Source organism: Bos mutus, chromosome 16, assembly GCF_027580195.1.
Source record: "Bos mutus isolate GX-2022 chromosome 16, NWIPB_WYAK_1.1, whole genome shotgun sequence".
Classification (NCBI taxonomy): Eukaryota; Metazoa; Chordata; class Mammalia; order Artiodactyla; family Bovidae; genus Bos; species Bos mutus.
The window spans coordinates 14,360,930-14,383,681 of record NC_091632.1 but is presented as its reverse complement, the minus strand read 5'-3'; the positions used below and the strand labels follow the sequence as shown (position 1 = coordinate 14,383,681).

General features: G+C 39.5%; 1 protein-coding gene and 1 non-coding gene across 4 annotated transcripts in view; both read left to right on the top strand.

The window, feature by feature from the left end:
* Nucleotides 1–18,969, top strand: part of LPGAT1 (lysophosphatidylglycerol acyltransferase 1) — an 83,674-nt gene extending 64,705 nt beyond the window's left edge. For all 3 annotated transcript variants that reach the window (XM_070384739.1, XM_070384738.1, XM_070384737.1), the window contains 2 exons: nucleotides 11,094–11,200; nucleotides 14,336–18,969. In XM_070384739.1, coding sequence (XP_070240840.1) covers nucleotides 11,094–11,200; nucleotides 14,336–14,487 — 259 coding nt within the window. In that variant the 3' untranslated portion in view covers nucleotides 14,488–18,969. The remainder of the gene's footprint in view (nucleotides 1–11,093; nucleotides 11,201–14,335) is intronic.
* A 1,458-nt stretch (nucleotides 18,970–20,427) lies between these two features.
* Nucleotides 20,428–20,499, top strand: TRNAC-GCA (transfer RNA cysteine (anticodon GCA)). Its single transcript has one exon. It is a non-coding gene; the product is annotated as a tRNA-Cys (tRNA).
* The last annotated feature ends 2,253 nt before the right edge of the window (nucleotides 20,500–22,752 follow it).

Below are 22,752 nucleotides of genomic sequence, written 5' to 3'. Positions count from 1 at the left end.
GTCCTTATATAGTGAAAGTTGCTCAATCATGTCCAACTCTTTGCAACCCCATGGACTGTAATCCGCCAGGCTCCTCTGTCCATGGAATTCTCCAGGCAAGAATACTGGAGTGGGTTGCCATTTCCTTCTCTGAAAATCCTAATATAACGTTTACCATATTCTGATGTTAGATTATTTACTTTCCTTGTCCCTCTGCTAGATTATTTAGTTTAAGAAAGCATCAGCAGTTTATCTTCTTCAGTGCTTATTGGCTCCTAACATACCATTGACATAATTGAATTGAGGGTTTAGCCATGTTGTTTGTTAGCTCACATTTTGGAGTCTTTGTGGCATGAAAATTCAAACATTCTAATGAGAAGGTAAGGTATAGAGGTGTCAGCTGCTAAGCATTATTTTATGTCTTTTTTTTTTTTTTAATATAGTTTATCTAGTGATCCTAAATCTGACCCTATGCTTTTTGGTGGAATACTCTGTATTTAGGAGCACATTCTAGATTACTATTAATAAGAATTTTTATTTCTGGAACACTAGGAGCCAGTTTCTCAATTGGATAACTATTGCTATTGCAAAGGTTTATTTCTTTATATCCCACAAGAACTCCTTTTATTTGATTCCAAGAGGACTGGTATTCAGTGCATTTGACACTCTGCCATATTAGGAGATTAGTCATTTTAATATTTTAATCCCATGGTGACCAAACAATCAGACTAATAGCTGTTGACTGCTCTTGAGCGAGCATTTGGTCTTCCCTCCTGGCTGCCTCTTAAAGCAAGAGAAAGTCCAAGCTATTCTAGGCAGATGGTAGGGTAGATTTTCTGTTAAAACACGGCCCCACTCCCTGACACTCACCCCATTTAAAGCAATAGATACTTCACCAACCTCACCACAGTCTTTCACGAGTTAAGTTGGTAAACCCAAACTTCCTCTTTCAGCCTTATTTTTAATGTCACTTTCCTCCTTATAAAGATGTTTTTTTTTTTTTTTAATTTTAATTTTTATTTTTTATTTTTTTCTAATTTTATTTTATTTTTAAACTTTACATAATTGTATTAGTTTTGCCAAATAAAAACTATTTCAAGTTAGCTCTTGCTAAATTATCCTCAGGTTGATTAGACCTGCTTTTTTATTTATAGAAATAGTGTATTTTTAGGGGCTAAAAAGTAATCTAGATAACTCCCCAAACCATTTGACTGTACTCAGTGTGGTAGAGGTAGATAAAGAGTTTAAAGAACACCACTTATATCACAAAACTGTGTTAAGACAGTATTAAACTATCTAAAAGTAAGAAGTCAGTAATCTCTAATACCATTCATTTAAAAAACAAACTTTGATTTTTAAATTTAAATTTTAAAACATTCCATGAATCAACTCTATTTCAATTAAAAAAAAAAAACACTTCAATGAAAGAAACAAATAAAACATCCCTCTAGTATCAGGATGACTAACTGATTTTCCTAAAAATCCAAATATTAAGGACATTTAATTTGAAAAAAACAAAAAGAAACAAATGATTAAATTTCCTGAGTAGTTGAATTTCCTGCATAGCTCTGGGCATCTCTCTTGTGTCCAGCACTGTGCTGGCTTTATTTTGCTGGCTTCTGCCCCATACGTACATAGTTCAGGAGTCACCCAGAAATTCAAGTGGGGAGCAGACTCAGAAGGCATGGTTCCCACTCAGTGCTTACTTCTGTCTGAGATTCCTCACTTTTCAAATGTTATGGTCACCCTAATATCTCTCCTCTGATTCTTCAATGAGTGAGATGACATGTTCTTATATAAGTCTTGATTCTTTGCGTGGCTCTAACTAGGAACTATTTTGAGGTAAAGAGCTGTAAAAAATGGAAAACACACCTACTTTCCTGTTTCTCCTACTCTCCTGTCTTTCCTGACTCTCCTCTAATATCCGATTGCTTTTAGTTACTCTCCAGTGCCTTCCACTAATTACTTTTTGCATTTTGTCCAGAATTTATAACCATTACCTGTGAACTACTCTACCATTTCAAGAAGCAGAACTCCTCTTGTTTTATTTTATTTAAAACATTTATTTTAATGGATATTAAAAAGTCACAGGAGAGGTGACCTTTAAGAGGTGGAAGAATAGGTTTTGCTCCTAAGGGTGCCCTTGTTAAACTTCCCCGGCCCTTATGCCTTTAAAGTTGTACTGCGTTGTGCCAGTGTCGTGTAGTGCCAGTCGCGCAGTCATGTCTGACTCTCTGCGACCCCATGGACTGCAGCCCGCCAGTCTCCTCTGTCCATGGGAGTCTCCAAGCAAGAATACTGGAGTGGGTTGCCATGCCCCTCTCCAAAAGATGTCAGTGCTCAACAAATTCATCTAAATAATTCACTAAGTGAAAGTTGCTCAGTCGTGTCCAACTCTTTGCGACCCCATGGACTCTTCAGTCCATGGAATTCTCCAGGCCAGAGTACTGGAATGGGTAGCTGTTCCCTTCTCCAGGGGATCTTCCCAACTCAGAAATCAAACCGGGGTCTCCTGCACTGAAGGCGGATTATTTACCTTCTGAGCCACCAGGGAAGCCCTAAAGTGACTATAGACATAGGCTCTGAAGTCAGATGGCAGTGCTAATGTGTTTCTCTGTAAGTAAGACTCAGAATATTTGTATTAAGGTTAATATTGAAATGAAGACATAAGGTGTCTGTATTCTTAAAGAGAGCTCATAGGTGGATTCCTAAGAATGTGTCCCCAAATTGGCATATCCCAGTTGTGAAAGGCAGAGGAACCAGAGATCAAATTGCCAACATCCGTTGGATCATAGAAAAAGCAAGAGAGTTGCAGAAAAGCATCTTCTTTATTGACTAAGCCAAAACCTTTGACTGTGTGGATCACAACAAACTGTGGAAAATTTTCAAAGAGATGGGAATACCAGACCATGTTACCTGCCTCCTGAGAATCTGTATGCAGGTCAAGAAGCAACAGTTAGAACCCAACATGGAACAACGGACTGCTTCCAAATTGGGAAAGAAGTATGTTGAGACTGTATATGGTCACCCTGCTTATTTAACTTATATGCAGAGTGCATCATGTGAAATGCTGGGCTAGATGAAACACAGACTGGAATCAGGATTGCCAGGAGAAATATCAATAATCTCAGATACACAGATGACACCACCCTTATGGTAGAAAGTGAAGAAGATCTAAAGAGCTTCTTGATGAAAGTGAAAGAGGAGAGTGAAAAAGCTGGCTTAAAACTCAGCATTCAAAAAACAAAGATCATGGCATCTTATCCCATCATGTCATGGCAAATAGATGGGGAAATGATGGAAACAGTGACAGACTTTATTTTCTTGGGCTCCAGAATCACTGCAGATGATGCCTGCAGCCATGAAATTAAAAGATGCTTGCTCCTTGGAAGAAAAGCTATGACCAACCTAGACAGCATGTTAAAAAGCAGAGACATTACTTTGCCAACAAAGGTCCATCTAGTCAAAGCTATAGTTTTTCCAGTAGTCATGTATGGATGTGAGAGTTGAACTATAAATAAAACTGAGTGCCAAAGAATTGAAGCTTTTGAACTGTGGTGTTGGAGAAGACTATTGGGAGTCCCCTGGACAGCAAGTAGATCAAACCAGTCCATCCTAAAGGAGATCAGTCCTGGATGTTCATTGGAAGAACTGATGCTAAAGCTGAAACTCCAATACTTTGGCCACCTGATGCGAAGAGCTGACTCATTGGAAAAGACCCTGATGCTGGGAAAGATTGAAGGCGGGAGGAGAGGGGGATGACAGAGGATGAGATAGTTGGATGGCGTCACCAACTCAATGGACACGAGTTTGAGCAAGCTCCAAGAGTTGGTGATGGACAGGGAAACCTGGTGTGCTGTGGTCCATGGGGTCACAAAGAGTTGGATACGCCTGAGTGACTGAACTGAATTGAGTTGTGAAACACTGCTCATCATCTTCTACAACCTAAATCAGAGCTTTCAGATTTCGTTCTTCTCCAGTTTAAAAATCTTTCTCTGAGAAGCATTCTCATAAGTTGCTAGTAGGAATATAAATCGGTATAATCTTTATGAAGATAATGTAGCAAAATCTTTCAAAATTAACCTTTGACTTAGCAGTTTCACTTCTGTAATTTTATCATATAGATATACACCTATGAATGGGCATTTGCACAATGCTGTAACAAAAAAATGAGAAACTGTCCATCCGTAGGGTGGTTGTTATTGTTCAGTCACTAATTGTGTCAGACTCTTTGCAGCCCAATAGACTGCAGCATGCCAGGCTTTGCTGTCCTTCACTGTCTCCTGGAGTTTGCTCAAATTCATGTCCATTGAGTTGGTGACACTAACTATCTCATCCTCTGCCACTCTCTTCCCCTTTTGCTTTCGATCTTTCCTAGCATCAAGGTCTTTTCCAATGCGTTGGATCTTCACATCAAGTGGTAGAGAATAGGAGGAATTTACGGCTTACCATGTATGAAGAAATTACAATGAAAGTAGAAAATATTTTTAGCAGAATGATTGTGAAAATATGATCTGTAAGAGTTTATGGGGTACAACTTAATCTGTATTAATCTGTATTTTAGAGGAAAATGTACAGCCTTAAAAACTTCTGTTAGAGACTTCCCTGGTGGCACAGTGGATAGGAATCTGCCTGCCAGTGCAGGGGACACAGGTTCAGTCCCTGGTCTGAGAGGGTTCCAGGTGCCACGGAGCAGCTAGGCCTGTGCACTACAACTACTGAGGCTGCACTTTGGAGCCCTTGAGCTGCAGCCACAGAGCCTGCGTGCCTTAACTGCTGAAGGCTGCGCACCAGAAACTGCGCTCCGCAACAAGAAGAGCCGCCTGGGAGCCTGCACGCTGCTCTCCACAACTAGAGGAAGCCGGCGTGAAACACTGAAGGCTCAGCACAGCCAGAAATAATAATATAAAGAAAAGCAAAAAGAACACTTCTATTAAAAAAGAAGACAGTTAAAAATCAGTGATCTAAATGTCTATTTTAAGAAGTTAGAAAAAAAGAAGCAAATGTAATCCTAAAATAGTAGAAGTCAGGGAATAATAAGGGAGAACTTACTGAAATAGAAAACATACAATAGAAAGAAAAATGACATAAAAATTTTTATTTTTTGAAAACATTAACGTGATCAGCTTCTGGCAAGACTGATCAAGAAAAAAAGATCAGTGTTATCGATAGCAGGAATGAAAAGGGGAACATTACCTCAGATTCTGTAGTCATTAAAAAGGAAAATTAAAGGATATTAAGTGCAGTTATTCCAGAGCATCCAAAAGAGGAAATACTTCCTAGCTTCTTTTATGAGGCCAGCATAACTTGGATACCAAAACCTGAACCAAAGATATTATAAGAAAGGAATATTTAAAGGCAAATCTCTTACATGATTATGGATATAAGAGTAACCCAGCAAAATATTTTAAATTCATCATATTATGTACTGAGAGCATATATTTCAGGAATGAAAGTTTGGCTCAACATTCAAAATAAGTTTGGATTTTTAAATAAAATCACTTACTAAATATAAATACCTATTCATGATAGAAACTCTTTGTAGATTTTTAGAATAGAAAGGACTTTCCTCATTCTGATAAAGGATATCTACAAAATTCTTCAGAAAACACCATATTAAAGGATGATATTCTGAAATATTTCTTTCCAAGATCAGGAATAAGATAATGATGCTTTTTAAAAATAAAAAAGAAACTTTTTATTTTGTATTGGGCTATAACTGATGAACAATATTGTGATAGTTTCAGGTGGATGGCAAAGGGACTCCACTGTACTTATATATGTATCCATTCTCCCCTAAACTCCCCTCTCATCCAGACTGCCACATAACATTGAGCAGAGATCCCTGTGCTATACAGTAGGACCTTGTTGATTATCCACTTCAAGTATAGCAGTGTGTATGTGTCAGTCCCAAACTCTAAGAACGAAGCTTTTTATCACCACTTTTACAATATTGTATAAGAGGACCTATAATATGCAATAATGAACCCACTGAATAGAAGATATTAACAGTACATTTATCTGATAAAGGGCATGTGTCTGTAATATAGAAATAAAATCTACAAATGGAAAAAATATCTAAAAGTAATCCCTTTAATTAATCACATTAACAGAAGTAGGAAATTATATAAGCATTTCAACAGATGGAAAAAATTGATAAAAGTGCAACTCTTATTCATGATAAAAAAGAAAACTTTTAGCAAATTGTGAATAGAAGGGGATTTCTTTAATCTGATTAATGTTATCTACCAAAGAAATCTACAGCAAGCATATTAAATGGTAAACTACTGAATATTTCCCCCTGAAAAATCAAAAATGAAAGGCGGGGTGCTCATTATCACCACTTCTATTCAACATTGTACTAGAGGTCTTAGAAACGTGATAAGAAAATCGGAAGTGTAAATATAGAGAAGGTAAAAACAAAATTGTCATCATTTGCATTAATTCATCTTCCTACCTGCAAATTAAGATTATAAAATAGTTTGATACAGACATTCAGTCCTTATATATAAATGACTGTTTCATGCAACCAAGTACCCAAAGGGACTTCTTAGGGGAGAAAAGGAGTTAGGAAAAACTACTTCACAAAACTGACTTTTGTTTTTAATTATCTCCCTCTTAAAAACTCACTTTAAGTGGAGATCCAGGCTTGAGATAGGGTGCTAGGCCTTTTGTAACTGACGAGCAAATATACAGGGGGATGAGAAAATGTGAAGTTACTATTATCTAGTGAACACTGAGAACATTTTTCCACAGAAATGTGTTTGTCTAATGGTTCATTCTGCAGGATTTCATGTACAGTGTAGGGGAAGTAGTCTGCAAGCACTCTTAGGAGCTTGTGTATCCTCAGTAACTTCCCTCATAGGAATCTGCTTTCTTAGTTTAAATGGGGAAAGAAGAAAGAGACAATGGAATTCTTGGACTATTATTTCTAATTTGAGGGTTTCTTATAATTCAAAGATAGAAATTATCCTTTGAAGAGAAGGGAAAACACACTTGTTTAAATATCCCACGGACTCTTCCTCTTGAAATTTTCTCTCTCTGTCTCTACTCCTCTGATTATATAAATTTTGATATTAAAAGAACTCTGTCAAGAATTCATTTTTATAATACTTGTAACAGCTGTCCTTTTACATTTATATGGCTGGCTTGAAGCTGGCTTTTTTATTGCCTCCATGGTGTAAAAGATACACACACACACACACACACTAATATGTGTAAAGCTGGCTTGGGACCTGTTACTTTATTTACTGCTCTTTTTTCCAACATCCCAGGTTTTGTTGCTATTGTCATTCCTAGTGTTCACCCCATCCTTGTGAGTTTACCCTTGAAAAACCTCTCTAGTATTTTATTGGGGTTTTGGAAGGGCATGAAAGTGGACTTGAGTTGAGTCTACTCCCTCTTTTGAAAAGCCAAGAGGTTGGCAGCATCAGCACCTGTGGAAATAAGGTGGAAAGTTGCTAAACATGGGAAGACTGGTTGAAATCTGTTTAAGGAGAACTGAGAACCCCAGGGAGAAGGCAATGGCACCCCACTCCAGTAATCTTGCCTGGAAAATCCCATGGATGGAGGAGCCTGGTAGGCTGCAGTCCATGGGGTTGCTAAGAGTCGGACACGACTGAGGGACTTCACTTTCACTTTTCACTTTCATGCATTGGAGAAGGAAATGGCAACCCACTCCAGTGTTCTTGCCTGGAGAATCCCAGGGACGGGGGAGCCTGGTAGCCTGTCGTCTATGGGGTCGCACAGAGTCGGACACGACTGAAGCGACTTAGCAGCAGCAACAGCAGCAGCAGCAAAGAACCCCAGAACCCCCATCCTGCATGCCATTCCTGGGCTCTTGTTCTTTCCCTGCCCTAGCAAAACTGGAGGCCTGCTCTGGAACCCCAGGTGCAGCTGAGGCAGAGGTCCCGTAATGAGACGAGAATAGCAGGGTTAGGTGATGTCTGTGTGCTGAGTGTTGAGACTCCCAGCCCTCACCTTGCTCTGCTGCCAGAAAACTAGCAACAAGGCCTTTCCTCTCTCTTAGCAGGAAATTCGAGGATCTTTCTGTGAGTAAAGGGCGAATTCAAGAGGAAAGACCAATTTAAATGGCCCAGTCAGATAATCCTCAGGGTGACTGACAGTCAACAAACTCTACTCACAGGCAGAGAACTTTGAATCAGCTGTGTAGTCCCACATCTGTAAATGTGCATGAGCAACAGAGAATCCCCAGATAACTGGGAATCTGATCAGCCTCCACTGTTAAAGATGGAGACAAAAACGAACATGGGAGGGTCATGTGAGAAACAGACTGTACGGCTTCCAAAATCCTCATGGTACATGAGAGTTCATTAACCCTTTTCTCTATTTCTGTGAATGTTTTAAAATTCCCATGATAATTGTTATAGAAATGAGATTCTCATAGAGATGAAATATTATAACAATAATAGCATTCTGTAAAAAAAAGGAACACTCAGATCTCTCAGAAACTAAAAGTATGATAAAAAAAAAAGTAAAACTCAGTAAAAGTTTGAAATTTAAATAAGAAATCTCTCAGAAAGGACAAAAAGACAGATGGAAAAAAAATGAATTTCAACTCTGAATCCTATATCTAGTCAAATTATCAACCAGATATGAGGACGGAAAAAAAGACATTGGCAGAAACGCAAGATTTCAAGTGCCTTTTCTCAGGAAACTACTGGAGGGGTGTACTCCATCAAAATGTGGAGTAAACAGAGAAGTAAGACATGAGATACAGAAAGCACTAAATCCACTTCAGGAATATGAAGACTCACCAGGATGACAGTGAAGGGCCTTTGCAGGATGAAAACTACAGGCAACACATCCAGAACCTTGCTTAAATTTCCTCACGAAGGTGAAATTGAAAGAATGTCTAATGCGAGTGGATCCCTTGGGAGACGATCTAGACCCGAGTCCATGTGGCCCACTGCCTGGTTTTTAAATAAAGTTGCATTTGAACACAACTACACTAATTTATTTATACCTTGTCTGTGACTGCCTGCACACTACACAAAGCAGAGTAGAATAGTTGTGACAAAGATCTTAATAGCCTGCAAAGTCTAAATATTTTTTCTCTGGCCCTTTAAGGAAAAGTTTGTCGACCTGATCTAGATATTTGATTTTATTTCATTGGTCCATAGTTTATGGTTGAATTAGTTATGTCTACCTAGGAAACAATGCAAATTGCTCAGTCTAGGGAGAACAGAAATTGGAGATGAGAGGAAACATAGCCTTGATTTACCGCCTGGTTTACCTTTGAATGGGCTTCCCTGGTGGCTCAGAGGTTAAAGCGTCTGCCTGCAATGCAGGAGACCTGGGTTTGATCCCTGGGTCGGGAAGATCTCCTGGAGAAGGAAATGGCAACCCACTCCAGTATTCTTGCCTGGAGAATCCCATGGACGGAGGAGTCTGGTGGGCTACAGACCACGGGGTCGGAAAGAGTCAGACACGACTGAGTCGACTGAGTGACTTACCTTTGAATATACTTACATGATTATAATAATGTAAATATCAAATATTGTGATAATTAAAATGACCATACGAGTGCATGGGAAGATGGAAAGGATGTGCCTGTGTGGTGGGTTAGGAAGAGAAAGGAGCTTAACCCTCATCTGTGATCGTCAGCGAGTGAATGTGTGAAGTCGCTCAGTCGTGTCCAACTCTTTGCGACCCCATGGACTGTAGCCTACCAGGCTCCTCTGTCCATGAGATTTTCCAGGCAATAGTCCTGGAGTGGATTGCCATTTCCTTCTCCAAGGGATCTTCCCAACCCAGGGATCAAACCCGGGTCTCCTGCATTGTAGACAGACGCTTTACCGTCTGAGCCACCGGTGGGCAAAGTGTATCATCGTGATTTTGTTATTGCTTCTCACAGTCTTCCCCACTTGCATTTCACATCATTCTAGAGTTCTTTTCTGTTAGCCAGGCTTTTTTGTAGTCTCTTCTTCTTTCCCGGTAATTACTTGCTTCTTTATATCCCGGTTTCCTTCTGTTTGGAAAATACATAGTAAGTGATTGAAGGGGAAAATGTGTAGTTCTCCACTGAAAATTAACCCTCCACCCCACCCTACCCCCATCCTGATTTTTAAAAAAAGGTTTACATTTACAAAGATTCAGATGAAATTTTCAACTCTTCTGAAACCAGAAGGACACACCTGACTTTAATAGTTTTCTTAGCTGAAATTGTAGATGTTTTTCTTCAGTTTAACTTATGAGAAAAGATTATCTGATAAATTTTGTGTTCAACTTCCCCTTTAGTGGTTTATTTTTGTCTTTTTCTGCCCATCTGTCTACTAATAAAATGTGAAATAAAATACACCTGTATTGCTACTTCCCCATGGAATGACCCTTTTCTTTTTTGTGTGTTAAAAGGTGGTCTTAATACTTCCTATGTTCCCAGATTATACACAGGACTCAGCTGCAAAATTAAAAAAAAAAAATCATAAGCCCTAAATCTAAAGAAGCAGCAGTGCTAAATACTAAGAGGGAAAAATCCATTCCTCTGGGGAAGGAGAAACAAAAGGCAGAGGAAGTGGGGGCTGTGTTTTTCATACAAACAAACGTTTTGCAGACTTTAAAAACCACACCTTTATACTTTTGATGAAGAAATCAAGAACACCTTCTTCTCACAATTGGAAAACAAAAAAGGAAAGAAACACTTGTTCAAGGCCCCTGTTCTGTTCTCACTTGCAGTAGATATATGTCACTCATCATCCCAGTCTAGTTCCTGTTGAGTAAGGACAGTCACAGAATCCTTCAGAATCATGTTCCAACAACTACATTCAGTCATGAAACCAGTATTTCTGATATAATTAGCAAAAGGGCACCAATTAATACAGATTCTGTCTGGTTCATAGATATCCCCAACAAAGGAACATTGCTAAGATACATTATTTGGCCTAACGTTTGAGTATTCTAAATGTGTTCTAAGAAAGCTGCATTCTAAAACTTCACTTGTTCCAAAAAACATTCCTACTTAAACCTACAAACATGGAAAGACAGGTATTTCTCAATAATTTTTTGTAGATATAGGATACTCTAAAACTAAGTTGTGGTTCTGAATGATTTTGACTTCTGAATTAAAGTAGTTTTTTTTTTTTGACTCTTGATAGAATCTTTCCAGTTAAAGATGTACCCCTGGAGACTGATGACCTTTCTGACTGGCTCTATCAGCGTTTTATTGAAAAAGAGGACCTCTTATCGCATTTTTATGAAACAGGTACACAGAATCCTATTACACGTATTCCTGAAGTTACTGATGGTTTCAAAGATATATTTTAAGGGAGATAACCATTTTTCAATTCTTCAGGCACCCTAAAGGAATCAAAGTATTTCCATATTTTAGAATTTCAGCTTAAAACTTTTATAAAGACAAATAAATGCATGTGAAATTTATCCAGGCCCTTACTTGGTCAGCCAGTGTGGAACAATCAAATGATGAGTAAAACATCGTACAAACATCAAGTTCAAGAGAATACAAGTCTGTGGAAGACTGTAGACATACCTCTGTGATTATATGGTCTATTTTAAGAAATAACAAATATCATTCATGTTTTGATCCTGCACTTGATTGTTTGACCATCACCATGCAGTCATTTTAGATTATTTTTAACTGCATTTTCATGTGCTTATTCTTTTCTTTATGTGGAGGGATAACATTTACATTTTAAGTCTTCATAGATATAACCTTATTACATTTTTCTCCTAGGGAGAAAAAGGTCTATTTACTCTAAGATACCTTTTCTGTACTCAATATTCTGTACTTTCTATGACAACTACAGTGAGATGAAAAACACAGAGAAGGGAAGGAGAAGAGAGGGAGGAAACTAGGAAGTTGGGGAAGCAGGAACTAACCAGCCTGGAGCCCCAGGCAGACCCCAGGTTTTCACAGACAGCCGTGCTGCACACCTGTTTCCAGAGCAACAGGAGTAAGAAGATGAAGAGAAACATGTCCCGGGTCTGAGGATAGCCGTGGGGTTTTAGATGAGTAGAGGCCCAGTTTTCTTCCCATCTAGGCTTTTTGGAGACAGAATTAAAGTAGATATTAAATCAGTCTATCAAAGGTTTAATACTCATAATGTTAGTCACTCAGTCATGTCCAACTCTTTGCCACCCCATGGACTACAGCCCCTGAGCTCTTCTGTCCATGGGATTCTCCAAGCAAGAATACCGAAATGGGTTGCCATTCCTCCTCCAGAGGATCTTCCTGACTCAGGGATCGAACTAGGGTCTCCTGCATTGCAGGCAGATTCTTTACCGTCTGAGCTACCAGGGAAGCCCCCCAGTAGTCATAAGCAAAAGCTGATACTGTTAATTATCTTTAAGGCTTTTGTGTTTGTATTTAGGATTGTTTCACTTTATCCTCAATGAGACTCCTTCCTCATCTTAACTTTCCCACCCGGGGACTTTGGAGTCATGCATATTAATATGACAGCAGCAGGACGTTGTCTGTGCCATTAAAATGCCTAGTAAGGCTAGTTGAACAACATGTCCCTCTCTGCTGTTTTGCATTCCTTGATCTCCAGGATTTTCTTTCAGGATAAGACAGGTGGATGTATTGGGGAGGCCAAAAAGCTTGTTCAGGTTTTTCTATAAGATGTAATGTAAACCCGAACAAACATTTTTGGCAAACCCAACATAAGAAGGCATCAGGTGATTAAAAGGCCAGCAAGGTCCCTCTTCTTATTCATCTCAATCTCTTTATAATATTTGGCCTAAATAGTAGCAACAATAATAGAAACTCTTTTTAAGAAAGCTATTTGCATAACAGACCTTGAAACTTTAAAATGTTCTCTGTAAATTGTTTGTGAGAAGCAAATCCTCTTTCGAATCAGCTTACCCTAGGGGATTATCCTCAAGAACAAAGACTATTTGGAATGCTGAAGAGTGTTTTCAAGATGACCTTAGAAAATATTGTTCCAAAGTGGTCTAGCTTTCCTTTCCAGAAAAGAATTTAAAGACATCAGTTTACTTTATTTCTCCTTTTTATTTTTTTTTATTGACATATGCCTTTTGAAAAAAGGAATAAACCATGTTGCCTTTTGAAAAGAGTATCAGCCATTTATGGGCTTCCATGGTGGTTCAGTGGTAAAGAACCCACCTGCCAAGAGAGAAGACACAGGTTCAATCCCTGGGTCAGGCAGATCCCCTGGAGAAGGAAATGGCAACCGCTTCAGTATTCTTGCCTGGGAAATCCAATGGACAGAGGAGCGTGGTGGGCTACAGTCCTTGGAGTCGCAAAAAATTTGGGCATGACTTAGGGACTAAACAGCAACATTGGTAATTTACAACCCCTTTTGTGGCAAAAACATTTAATTTGTAAATAGAAGAATTAGTATAAATTACGCTATTTTGAAAAAGAAAATATTTTTTGGCCACAAAGTTTGGCTTGTAGGATCTTAGTTCCCTGACCAGGAGTTGAACCCGTGCCTTTGGCAGCGGGCACAGAGTCCTAACCACTTGTCCCTCAAGGAATTCTCTGGAAATTATTTAATTGATTTAATCCTGTGTCCTGGCCATTGTAGAAATCTGTAGGGATACAGTGGAAAACAAGGCAGCCATAGTGCCTGCTCTCCTGCAGTTTGTGTTCCTGTAGGAGACGGAAAGTAAACCAGTCTGTAGAAAAGAGAAAGGTAGATTGGAATCAATACAGACTGTGGAAAGTGCCAAGAAGGAAATAAACATGAAGATACCAGTGACTGGTGGGGAAGGGGAGACAAGACAGTGGTGTTTTTCTGATGTTGGAAAAATGCCCTGAGCCTGCCTTTCATGGAGGTGGAGGGAGGACTATTCTAGGCAGAGAAAAAGGCAAAGGCTCAGAGTTGGGAAAGGGCTCAGTGGTTTGAAAACTGTATCTCAAATGATATCTCTCTTTAAGAGCAAGAAGAAATCAGAGATGCTTTAAAAAAAAAAAAAAAAAAAAAAATGCAGGGCTTCCCTGATGGTCTAGTGGTTAAAAATCCGCCTGTCAGTGCAGGGGACGTGGGTTTGATCCCTGGTCCAGGAAGATCCTACAGGTAGCGGAGCAACTAAACCCGTGTGCCGCAACTATTGAGCCAACACTCTAGAGCCTGAGAGCCCCAACTACCGAATCCTGTAGGCCTAGAGCCTGTGCTCTGCAACAGGAGAAGCCACCGCAGTGAGTAGCCCACACGTGGCAATGCAGAGTAGTCTCGGCTGACTGCAGCTAGAGAAAGCCCACAAGCAGCAATGAAGACCCAGCACCAAAGAACACACAGAAGCAAAAACAAACAACAACAGCAAAAATAACTCTAGCTAAACTAATGTTCAGCTTTTACTCTAGGACACCTCCCACCACAGGAAAACAAATGAATATTTCTGTTTTGTCTTTTAGGGGCTTTTCCACCTCCCAAGGGCCATAAGGAAGCTGTTTCCAGGGAGATGACCCTCAGCAATATGTGGATATTTCTCATACAGTCTTTTGCATTTTTGTCAGGCTATATGTGGTACAATATCTTTCAGTACTTTTACCATTGCCTGTTTTAGGAATTGACTTAGACTTGTCATGGTCACCATAGGAGTTTGGACTTTCCTAAGCGTGCATTATTTTACATGTGCAAATCAGAATATAAAAAAAAAACAAGCAAAGGAGATTGAATGGATGGATTAATATTTATCCCCCTTTGGGATATTTTTAAACTCTACTAAAATGAGGATCAATAATATAATGACCTGCTAATATGTTTTAATGACTTTTCATGTTTTAAAACAATACACTCTACCACCCACTTATGCAAACATCACATTTGGAGAAGAAGAAATCATCAAATCATCCTAGAAGACTATCTGAGAGAAATTCTGTTGCCACCAGATGTATGTGATAATCTTGCCCAGGCTCAGAAAACTGTGCGCGTCTGTTCCTCTTAGCTAGTCCTCTCTGCTAGGCAGCGCCGGGGCACGCCCTCACCTCTGTCAGCTCTGGCTGTGTTCCCAGTAGCCTCGAGGCGAGCTGGTCGGCACCTTCGAAGAGCTGCTTCCCTTTTGTTTGCAGAGACTCTGTTGTTTGCAGAGGTCCTCAACAGCTCCTGAGGTTTGGTGTCAAGCATGCCCCCGGGGGCAAAGCAGTGTCCAGTGACACATTCCGGTACTAGAAGGTGTTCTTCCAAAAGACCAGCTCAGTCCAATGCCGTGTTTACATGCATTCATGCTGCCCCTTGTATGGGGAGGGGTGGTTCACTTGATTTATCTTTTTGTATAGAAGGCATATCATAGATTGATAATTGTCTTTTACAAAATGCACTTTTATCAGATGCATCTACAGCAGAGGATTAGCACTATAGGTTGGAAACAGACGTGACCGTGATCAGCAAGTGAAATTCTTGAGAGGCTGCCTGTCTGTCTGCATGTTGATCTGTGTGCTGACGCTCTCCAGCGCCATCTGCACTGGGCACCACACCGAGGCTTCTGTCCTGCTCAGAGCCTTTGTTTTGTTTTGTTCTGTTTTCTTTCCATTTTGCATTTTAGCATCAAATGCATATGGGGATGGTTGAAATAAATGAAGGCATTTAACTGATCAAGTTAAGGTGAAATAGACTCATTTAATATAAGGAATATAAGAACTGGAGCCAGGCACTGGCTTCCAATGGTGACACGTCCTCACACGACACCCCCAGAACCCACGTTTGTTCCTTTAGCATTTCAAGGAGCTGCCCATTTCAGAGTGGCGTAACCAGGAGAGACCAGCAAAGAGGCTTCCCAGTTTCTTCCAGTTGATCTTGGAGAGGATAGAGTCAAGTTCATACTTCTAGAAAACTTTTTTTTTTTTATAATGTATCACTATATTTATGTGATTTACCTCATAGGAGAACCAAAAACTCCTCAGAAACTGCTGGCCCGGTGTCAACTGGTCACCCGCACTCCCAGTGTTGAGAGAGAGGTTGTGTTTTGGTTTGGGACTATAGGACTATTTAGACCCTAGTGAGTCAGTGTACTTATTGGTGATGAGCATTGTTGATTCCCCTGTTGTCACTAATTGTACAAATGACAATTTTGAGAAGTAGGCCAGAATCTAAAAGTAAGGGTTTATTGTTTTCTATTTTAAAATAAACCAAAAAAACCAAAAACTGAAAAGATGTGAATTTTCTCCCAGTTACATGGGAAAGGCAAAGTAACCAAATAAAAGCCCCCAGCAGCTCCATCTTTAGGGTTAATTCAGTACAGAGGTCAAAGAATATTCATTACCTGAAATACCTCATTGAATAGTAGACAACTACTGGTGAAATGCAGAAGACAGTGTTACTATGTTTGGTTTGGTGTAGTGGGTGTTATAAGATGCAGTTTTTTTTGAAATCTGAGCGTTTTGTTCTATGTGTTTTACAGTGACAGTAATTAGGTAAAGCCAATCTCAATTAAAGGTATGAAGGATGATAGGAAGCTGGATAGAAACTTAAGGATGCTTCTGTTTGAGGCCCAGCAAACACTACTAGACAAGATGAATTGAAATTGTTCCCTTGAGAGATTAGTCAGCCAGCTGGGGGATAAGTAGGTCACTGTGGAGTCTGGCATGCATAGTCCTAGCCAATAGACCTTTTTCGTCATTGCTAAGCAAACCACAGATAGAGTGGCCAGTTCTCCCATCCAAAAGAAAAAAAAAGAAATGCACACGTCAGTGTGATTTAGGGCCACTTTTGCCATCACTGTTCTCCAAAGGAACCTAATATTGTGTAATGTACATGTCAAGCAGACTGTTCTGTAAGATGCTTTTGTTTTCAAGTGCAGTCATTTCAGCAGTCTCTAGAGTGAAAAATACCAACAGATGTGTGAGTTAATTTTTGAAAATAGATCTGTGAGTTGTAAATAGATGTATATTTGGTCTGCCCTATCCCTCTTTGATTCCTTATCAACATGTTCTCTCTCTTCTGTTGGCAGAACATGTTTGAGAGCATTGATAGTGCTTTCCCTATCAGTAACTGGAGTTCTGCTCGCACTGGGGAAGGTAAAGAGAGAATCCGTGTTTTCGTATGGCAACCAGGGAAGCAGCAATATGCCACTGTACAGAACCAAATTAAAAGTCCTAATCTGTATTTTCTTTGCAAAGTGAGATCAAAGGATGTTTAGAGAGTATACATTTTTGTCAAGGGAAAAGAAAATAAAACTGTGCCAGTTTCTATGCTCGCAGCTTGTAGAATCTCAGCACTTCCTGGTCTCAGCTGATCTGCCTGGATTCACATAGCAGAGAGGGCTGAGATCTCCCTGCTGGATTTTGGTCTCCATGAGTCACAGTGATGGAGCATTGCTTGGCCACAGGCAGGCACAGTGACTCCAGAGATGACCACCCCAGCAGTTCACAGTTAACTTCAGAAACTGTCATTGGTGTTAAAAGATACAAATAGCGTGGAGAAACCTATATGCCAGTGGAAGGTAAAGAAAAATTACAGAATGGAAAATGATGTTTTGGGTGAGCAAACAAGTTGAGAATCTAAATAGTAGATTTTTTTTTAAAGCTAACTATGAATTCAAATCTGTCATTAAGTAGTCCTTCATATTACAACCAACCCTTAATTTTTTCCACGGGAAAAGACCTAGAGATTACCGGAGTTAATCCAGTAATAAGTCATAGTAAACCAAAAATCTAATTGTATTTAGGAGTTTGAGTCCTTATTCTCATCAAACTGTTTTACTTCTAGGGATAAGTATTATTAAAAAAAAAAAAAAAGATTTCTCTTGCCTATCTATTTATGACTGTTCATGAGTAGTGAAAAGATTTGGAAAGACAGCTTCAGGAAGAGGAAACACAAAAGCCTGAATAATCCATGGGCTAGAAAAGGAATCCATGAATAATCAAGAGCTGGTGGTATTGTCATTTTTTTTCAAGACTTTTTGTGAAAATGAAATGTTAAATCACCGAATGTAAACCTCAGAACATCAATGTAGTATTAATAGCATTTGGATCGGTGTTGCAATGCCTCTTCATTCTTTGTTCACGCCACTCACGTCTTGTGGATTTGTCTTGGTAATGTTTCTGACAATCATTTCCCTACAGACTGTTCTAAACTACTGGGACCTGGTTATAATTGTAGAAAGTTAATCATGGATAGTCTTATTGGATTCTTTTTATATTTAAGAAAATTTTATTTACATTGCTAAATAGGAAGTTATTTTCTTCATTACACTATAGGACTTCGCTCCAGAGTTACCATTATGAGTATATCAGCTCTATTCTACAAAGGATGGATAAAAATGGGTAGCCTTATTTTCTTGCAGTGTAGTGCTGTGAATTTTACATCTGTTAACATGAAAGGCGAAGTCAGAGCCACCCTGGGCAGCAAGTACACTGGTTTATTTTCTGAGACAGTAGAGACTAATACGTTTGGGACCAAAACCACCAAAATCGAACATTTTGGGGTCACAAAGGGGCCAGGTGTTCTCTGGAGCAGTCACTGGTTGGTGCTTCATTGCAATCATTTTACATTGATACCCAACAGTTAGGACCTGGACCCTAGGAATAAGCTGAGGGTGCTGTACTGTTGGGGGAAGGTGACTGTAGCCATACAGAAGATAAAATAAGGGTTTTTCTGCAAAATTTCCATTTGAGGATTTTTACATTTAATATTTTTTTAAAACAGTTAAAAGAGCAAAAAAATATATAAGTGTAATCTAGTTGCAAGATATGCACACATATGTTGAATGGCTTTATTTTTGTTGTGTAAAACTGTTGAACACATGACTGTAATGCACAAATTCTGTATGTGTAAGGGGTCTGTGCATTTTACAGTAACTCATTTCATGATTGGATAATGAAACAGTTATACGTTGAATCGCCGTTGTTGTGTTACATGCTTTCCTTTTCTTTACAGTTATTACAGAGTTGTATTTATTTTATACAGGTGGATTTTCATTTTCCTGATGCCATAATGTTTACTTCAGCTTGTTGACCTGTCTTTCTTTGTCTATCTGCATGTTGTAATGTATGATAAGAATGAATGTAAAGGCTGTGGCAACTGTCATTAAATTTTGTAAAGGGCTGGTCACTCGTGGATCTATCTGGTTTATGAATGCACTTGGGATTATTTTAGTAACCAGAATCACCTTTTCAGAAATTTAGATGTGAACACCAAAAGAAACATTTTTCCCAACAAAAATTAATTGCTGGTTCTATTTTTTTTAATCTAGAAAAAATAAAGTTGATTTTTTTCAAGTAAAGTGCTTTTAATTCTTAGTAGTGGGAATGGGGTGTTTGTATTTTACTGGAGAGATTTAGGCATTAACATCTGTGGGCGTGTATTATGGCAGTTGGATGCTGAGGGCAAACTGAAAAACCAAAAGAAAAAAACATTGTGCTTCCTTCTTTGGTTTTAAACTGTTCCCCCCACTCCTTCCCCACTTTCCCCATCCAGTGGTGTACTGGTAAATGTTGAATAGTCTGCTCTCCTAGAAAAAAAATTCTGTATACAAGTATACATGTTTGTTAAAATTTTGCTGATAGCAAAGACATATAACACAGCTAACAAATAATAATAAAATATACTTTATTGTCAAGTCCATATAGCCAGTTCATTCTCCCAGGATGCTTTAATTGATTTTTGCTGAACTCATGTAGCCAATCTATGGTTGCAATTCGGCCATGATTTGAAAAATGGAATTACATCATAATTACTTATTTCTTAAATATTGTCACTCAATCTGATAAGTGATCTGATAAAGTGTTTCTTCAGTTCAGTTGCTCAGTCGTGTCCGACTCTTTGCGACCCCATGGAGAAAAAATTTTTTCTTACCCTTGTGCAAATTATTGTCACTAAAGTGAACCACATTTGGCTTCATTACTCTTTGTAAGCTTATGTAACTTAATTTTAATAACAACTGTTTAGCAACTGCTGGCAAAATTTTAAAATTTAACAATCAGCTGTAGTGAGCCAGTAGGAGCTGTCTCCAGCACACCACTGTCCTGTACTTATTTTAAAATTTAACTGTTAGTGTTGAGTAAACTCACTGCTGAACACTAAGGGTCCTATTACTGACCCTAGCAGGGGCTTAATGGGTGGAAAGCATTAATATCAGTCCTATAGAGCATGCTTTTGTTTATTTTTTTAAGTTTTTTTTTAAATGTGGGTCATTTAAAAAATCTTTATCAAATTTGTCACAATATTGTGCTCTTTTATATTTTTTGGCTACAAACCATGTGGGCTCTCCTAGCTCCCTGACCAGGGATTGAACCCTCACACCCTACATTGGAAAGTGAAGTTTTAACCACTGGACAGCCAGGGGAGTCCCCAGAGCGGGCTTTTGATTTGAAGAATTTGACAACAGCAAGTCTTTCCTCAAGTGCATGGGAAGCTTGCATTTTTCTAAAGTTGGTCCTTTGCTTTCATTTCTCAAAACTAGGTAAACTGATAACAGGCATCTCTAAGATTCTGTTTTGAGCACTGAAAACAGTCTTTGTTTAGATATTTGGAGAATATGTTTGATCCCACTGAAAACTTTTGGCCTTCCCTGGTGGCTCAGATGGTAAAGCGTCTGTCTGCAATGCAGGAGACCCAGGTTCGATCCCTGGGTTGGGAAGATCCCTTGGAGAAGGAAATGGCAGCCCACTCCAGTATTCTTGCTGGAAAATCCCATGGGCGGCGGAGCCTGGTAGGCTACTGTCCATGGGGTCACAAAGAGTTGGACACGACTGAGCGAAGGGAAGATCACACAGTCTGCCAAACAAGTTAAACAGTTCAAGTTCGGTCTACCTCCTCTTTCCCTGTCTGGACTTAGGATGCTGCTCTGGTGAGGCTGTTGTTTCCCGCAGGGTGGTTTCTGTGGAAGATGAACAGACTGAGGACAGAGCCCTGAAAGCAAGTGTGAAGAACTCTGAGATCTATTGCGGACCAGCCCTATTCTTCATGAGTTGGGAACAAAAGAAAATCCATTGTTTTTAATTTCCACTTAATATGAAAACGTTTGTTTTTAGAAAATGTTTCTTCCTGCTGAAAAAGATAATGTATTTTTAAAAGGAAAAAATTTCCTCTTTTGGCTATAAGAAAAAGTCAGCTGTATGAGCATGTGTGACCATATCATAACATGCTGATATGATATAAGTCAATAAATTTTTACCTCTCAGGACTTGGATAACCTTGTTCTTCACTCTTAGAGGCTTGGGAAACAAACTGAGTATCAGTTACCCAGATCATATTGAAACACACATGAATGGACTGTGGGAGGAGGGCTGGCTAACCACTGGAAATAAAACAGTCTCCTTTCCGAGTCAGCAAAATGCTCTTTATTAGCTGAGTAAACCCATTTTACAAAGGAAGAAACTGGAACTGTTTGGGTTTGTTTTTGTTTTTGTTTTTTTGCTGGGAAGTATGAGCATATTACAAAGCTCCCTCCTGATTTTTCCCCCGGAAAATTTCTGTTGCCTCTCCTTGGAAAACTTGCTGCTTTTTAGGTGTGCAATTCATTCTAGAGGTGATGGTAAAGTTCTCACTGTTGAAGAGGGAGCTCTGGGCCATCCTTGTGATGATAGCTGTCTCAGTGATGTCGCTGAGAAATCACATGGCTAGGACACCTCCCCTAAAACATCAATTCTGCATCTTCATGCCTTTGTTTCATTTTTGACACCAAACTGCCTGAAAAGGTCTTTATCTTCAGTTCTTACCAGTTAACACTGAACACTATCAGGGTCAGCTGATGGATAGTTAAAGGAAAAGAAAATAGATACCTATAAGTTGGGGGAGTTGGGAGGGGATTGGAAGAGGTTGAAATACAAGGAAGAGGAACCCAGGAGTGTTAAAAGACAAAGAAAGTGCCAAAGTCTGCTGTCTACAAACAGGTACACACACCCCTGATCAATGAGGACCCCAAAGAGTATTCAGACACGGTTTAAGAAATCAACTTCTGTGTGAACTGTCCTCAGGCTGCCATTCCTGCGGGCTCACGTCTAAAGTATCACAGTGTGTAGTGTTAGTCACTCTGTGGCCCACCAGGCTCCCCCGTCTGTGGAATACTAAAGGCAAGAATACTGGAGTGGGTTGCCATTTCCTTTTCCAGGGGATCTTCCCAGTCCAGGGATCAAACCCAGGTATCCTGCACTGCAGGTAGATTCTTTACCATCTGAGCCACCAGAGTAGTTTAGAGGAGCCCAGCTGCCGTTTTCTGCCCTCTTGGCAGAAAAAAAGATATGCCTCTCAGCCTTTAGGCATCTCCAGGATACCAAAACAAAGGGACAATTCAAAATATTGGTGACAAGGAGCCTCTTTTAATCAAGGCCTCTAGGGCCCACAATAGGGCTTTTTCTCTTTCCCTGATATGTACACATCTTAATAAGGACAAAGAATGGCATTGGAAATGAGACATCTGGGCCTACATTGGATCTGTTGAACTCTGATAGATCTGGTGTGGAGCAGGGAGAGCAATGGCAACTTGGAGCACCCCAAAAAGCAGCAACCAAGACTTCTTTTGGCTTAGACCCAGGACTGGCACAATGTCACTTGGGCCACAGTGACTCACAGGGCAGTATGGGAGGGCCTACTAAAGGGTATGGATACCAGAAGGCATGGCTCATTTGGGAGCCATCTTTGAAGACCAGCTATCACAGTGAAACAATTCCTCAGCCATTTGAATAATTTAAGAATGCTACATGGGTCTAGAAGAACCCTCTCCCTTCTAAAAGTTTGGCCATAATTTCAATAATTGGAAATTTTTTGAGTCTGAATACTTTAAGAGGATTAGATCTGTTGATCCTTCACTCATTCATACAAATCACATTAATCAAAGGGACACCAATCTAAAACAATGGAGGTTTTGTTTGGTTATAATAGCCAGGACATG